The sequence below is a fragment of the Octopus bimaculoides genome, chromosome 22, assembly GCF_001194135.2.
Source record: "Octopus bimaculoides isolate UCB-OBI-ISO-001 chromosome 22, ASM119413v2, whole genome shotgun sequence".
NCBI lineage: Eukaryota > Metazoa > Mollusca > Cephalopoda > Octopoda > Octopodidae > Octopus > Octopus bimaculoides.
Genome location: NC_069002.1, coordinates 15,255,037 through 15,259,513, shown reverse-complemented (window position 1 = coordinate 15,259,513; position 4,477 = coordinate 15,255,037). Strand labels below are relative to the sequence as shown.

The 4,477-nt window shown below is 37.0% G+C and overlaps 1 protein-coding gene across 1 annotated transcript in view; it reads left to right on the top strand.

The window, feature by feature from the left end:
• LOC106880038 (uncharacterized) overlaps positions 1 to 4,477 on the top strand; it is a 456,507-nt gene that overhangs the window by 131,872 nt on the left and 320,158 nt on the right. Inside the window, exons 46-48 of the mRNA XM_014929839.2 lie at positions 1,013 to 1,118; positions 2,835 to 2,895; positions 4,125 to 4,285. Coding sequence (XP_014785325.2) covers positions 1,013 to 1,118; positions 2,835 to 2,895; positions 4,125 to 4,285 — 328 coding nt within the window. The remainder of the gene's footprint in view (positions 1 to 1,012; positions 1,119 to 2,834; positions 2,896 to 4,124; positions 4,286 to 4,477) is intronic.

The following is a 4,477-nucleotide window of genomic DNA, read 5'->3' as shown; positions in this document are numbered from 1 at the left end:
ACACACACACACACACACACACACACACACACACACACACACACACACATATATACATATATATATATATATATATATAAATAAAAGGCATATGTCTCAGTGGTTAGAGCATAGGCTCACATTCATGAGGTAGTGAGTTCAATCACCGGACCAGGTTGTATGATGTGTTATTGAGCAAGACACTTTATTTCACGTTGCTCCAGTTCACTCAGCTGTAGAAACGAGTTGTGACGTCACTGGTGCCAAGCTGTATCGGCCCCTTTGCCTTTTCCTTGGGTAACATCAGTGGCATGGAGAGGAGAGGCTGGTATGCATGGACAACTGCTGGCCTTCTGTAAACAACCTTGCCCAGACTTGTGCCTCGGAGGGGAACTTTCTAGGTGCAATCCCATGGTCAGTCATGACCGAATGGGGTCTTTTTACCGCTATACACATACATACATATTATTTCATGATATTTTAACTCTTAATATGGAAGCAATGAGGGTGGTGAGCTGGTAGAACCATTAACACATTGAGCAAAATGCTTAGTGGTATTTTGCTCATCCCTACGTTCTGAGTTCAAATTCTGCTGGGCTCAACTTTACCTTTCATCCTTTCAGCGTCGATAAAATAAGTACCAGTTGAGCATTGGGGTTGATGTAATCAACTTACCCCACCACTCCACCCACACCAGAATCGCTGGCCTTGTGCCAAAATTTAAATCCAATATTACACCAGTAGTAAGGCAGCAGGCTGGTAGAATCTTACAGTTTGAAATGTTTTTGAGATTACATAGACAATATTTTTCATAGGATATGAGCAGTTCACATGAGTACTATTTCTTGAATGTCTTCCATTTTTGGATTTCCTGGTATCTGAGATAGGCAGCAATCAGCCTCTTTTGCTACCATTCCCAGGGCACCAATTATTATCATTATTATTATTATTATTATTATTATTATTATTATTATTTTACTATGCATTCTTACCTGTAACTAAATCAGATATTTACATACAATCTATTTGGCAGGTAATTTTCTCAACTGGAACTGTGCTAACTGTCAATGTTGGTACAATACCTCACTACATCAGTGCTAGAATTGAAGCCTCACCTAGTGATGCACAAAACACCGAAGGTAAGAAACTAAAAATTTAATTTTGTTTTGTAATTAAAAAAATTTAATTATAATTCAAGAGTATTTAAATTTAATCTACTACTACCACTACTACTATTGGGTTGTCCGGAAAGTTCGTGCCAATTTATAGTATCTTACCTTTCAACTTATTTGCCATGAAACTACCTCAGTTCTGGGAAGAGGGTATTTTCAAGTTAAAGGAAAGATGGAGATGCATTGTGCAACACAATGGTTCATATTTGGTTGATTAAAAATGTAATGGCAAGTATTTATTGACCTTTTTCTTTCCTTTAAAAATCGGCACGAACTTTCCGGACAACCCAGTACTAGATGTTTAGCTCTGTGTCAGCTCAGATTGAGATCTAGCCATGACTGTCTTTTCCTTTTTCTTTCTAATTTGAGGGATATCTGGATGCTATTTGTAGTAGATTGAGTGACTGAGTAGAAGCTGCATTGCTGACTCTTTAAACCTATGGGAAGATTATCTCACTATGATGGAATTGTTGCTAATCATTAGTTGAACAGCTTGTCCTGTTGGTGCTAATGAATTGAAAAACTCTTCATTTCTGATCATTTAGCTTTTGCATGTAAAACGGTGCAGTTTGAATGTTGGTTACAATCTGTTGAACACTTAATGTGATCTTTAGGAAGAATCAGTGTGACACATAATGTGACAAGGTGGACTTTGTCACACAGAAATATACTGAACCAGTTTCACTTACAATGCTTGGCTCAACCCAAGAATATGATGTCAGACATTCTAGGGAAACTAAATACATAAAATCTGTTTTGAACAAAATGTTTAAATAAGTAAAATTTTGAATCTAAAGAAATTGGTGAGAATGTGCATTGGCATCAATAAATCAGGAATGAAAGCTTGTGGAATGTTGAATAATATCAGTTGATTGGAAGAGCAGAAAGTTCAGCTTTTCAGAAAGTCTGCCCTTCAATAGAAATGAATTGCAGGACAAGGACCTAGAATGTTAAACTTTCTACTTCTGACAGCAACTTTTCCCTTTTCCTACTTCGTCTTGGAGGTCAGGGCAATGCCAGTGATTCTTCTCTTAGTTGATCTTTGAAACACAGGGGAGAAAGGGAGGAAGCTATTCTTCAATTGGAGATCCAAGTTAAATACTTGCAACAGGGCTATTGTTTAACAAAGTGACCAATTAAGAGACAGAATAAATAACACAAGTTTACATCTCTGATGTTTTAATGATTCTGGCAAGTCACTCATTTGGAATGGTCTTTTATTTTATTGACCCAGAAAGGATGAAAAACAAAGTCGATCTCTGTGGAATTTGAACTCGGACCTCAGACTGCAAAATACTGACACACTAATGCTTCTACCCATTCACCATCAATAGATTATTTAATTTCTATTCTGTAAACAACCATGTCAGACCAAATTTTGCATTGCTGTCAGTGTCTACTGCATAATGTTGAATATTTTGAGAACTGACTCTTCACCTGAGAGAAAAAAAATATTCCAAGCTGAGATATGTTATTCAGTTTAGTTCCAAAATATGTCTTGTTTCTATTTGGCATAGGAACTTATCTCTTATTAATGAGTTTCAGCATATGTTTTTCCAAAGCTTACCACCACCACCACCACCACCACCATACCTAGACAATCTGAATATTCTTTGCTTTTTACTTTGATTAGATATAGTTCATCTTTATACAATAACTAATAGAATGTTTTTTTACTTGCAGGTTTATGTGGCATGTACAGTGATAATGGCATGACTAACCAAATCTCTCCCTTGTTGTATAGGTAACTGTCTTTCTTTCTTTTGAGTCAATAAGAAAGCTTATAAATGGTTAAGTTATCTGTTAGAAATAGCAGTTAAATTTCCCTCAAAACATACCTCACTCTCTTAAAAAAGAGGAGACAATAGATAACGCCATCTGATATTTACAAGGATTGGAAAAAAGTATGATGCAGAAGAACTGGAATGATTTTGATCGTAAGAGTGCTCTGTCACAAGGTCAGTTTGTCACTGACTAAACTGACAACTATACCAAGCCTTCTCAGTAAGGAAAGTGGGGTTTGTTGGACATTCAGATGAATGAGTAACAAAACCTATCAAAAGATGGATGAACTCTGCTGTCAATGGCCATCTTACACACAGGAATGAGAGAGAGACCTCTAGTATTTGTTATCTTATAGTTTATTTGAATATTACAGCATGGAATGTGTTTATAAGCCATTTAAAATTATACTTCAACATTTAAATTTAATTTGTCAAAATATTTTCGTCACTTTGAGACTGCGACCTGTTCACTGACAAAATTCTGTGCTGATGATGAGATGCAGCACAGAATTTTGTCAGTGAACAGGTCGCAGTCTCAAAGTGACAAATATTTTGACAAATTAAATTTAAATGTTGAAGTGAATCTAACGGTCTTTGTGTGTTATTTTAAATGGCTTATAAACACCTTCCACGCTGCAATTGTTTTCATTCCAGCACACGATCTCAGATCAGGTCACTTGCTATGCAAGTACATCTCTGTAATATTTGAATATTCTTTTATGGTAAAGCATTTTGCTACAGTTTTTGTGTGGTCTCAGCTTAACGTCTGTCAAACTGACCTATATTCAAAGATATTCTATCTATGACCGTCCAGACTTAGACTCAAACCAAGAGCATCTATTATAACCAGATTCACAGTGTATCCTCTTTTCTTAACATATTGAGTCCACTCTATGGAGTGATTGGTGTTTGAAAGGGCATCCAGCCATGGAAACCCTAGCCTGGGATAGTCCTCTACCTAGCCAGCTCCTGTTAACCATCCTACCCATGCATGCATGGAAGACGGATGTTAAACGATGATGATAATGACGACAACAATGATAATGATGATAATTAGAGAATGATCTAAAGTTAATTTAGTTGCCATATCTTCCATTGAGGGGACTGTGCCTCTTTGGAGATCTTTTTGTATTTTTGTCTGAGACCTGTTATAGGTTTGTTACCAGAACTGAACTTCTTATATTTGCAGAGTGAACTCAACCAGCTCAATATACAGCGGTTACTGTGGCAATGCACAAAGTCTACCTGAACCTGAATACTGTGATTGTATCGATGGAGAATTACCTGTTTGTGGGAAACAGCAAGACAGAATATACTGTCCACGAGCGGACGCTAAAAGAGGAAGATATGGTAAATTATCCTGCTGCTTGATCTGTCTATCTGTCTGTTTCTCTCTCCCAGATTGATCTGTGAACTAGATCATTAACAACCCTCAACCAATCAATTGATTGGTATATTCTCTCTTACTCTCTCTCTCTCTCTCTCTCTCTCTCTCCCCCCTCTCTCTCTCTCTCTCTCTCTCTCTCTCTCTCTCTCTCTCTC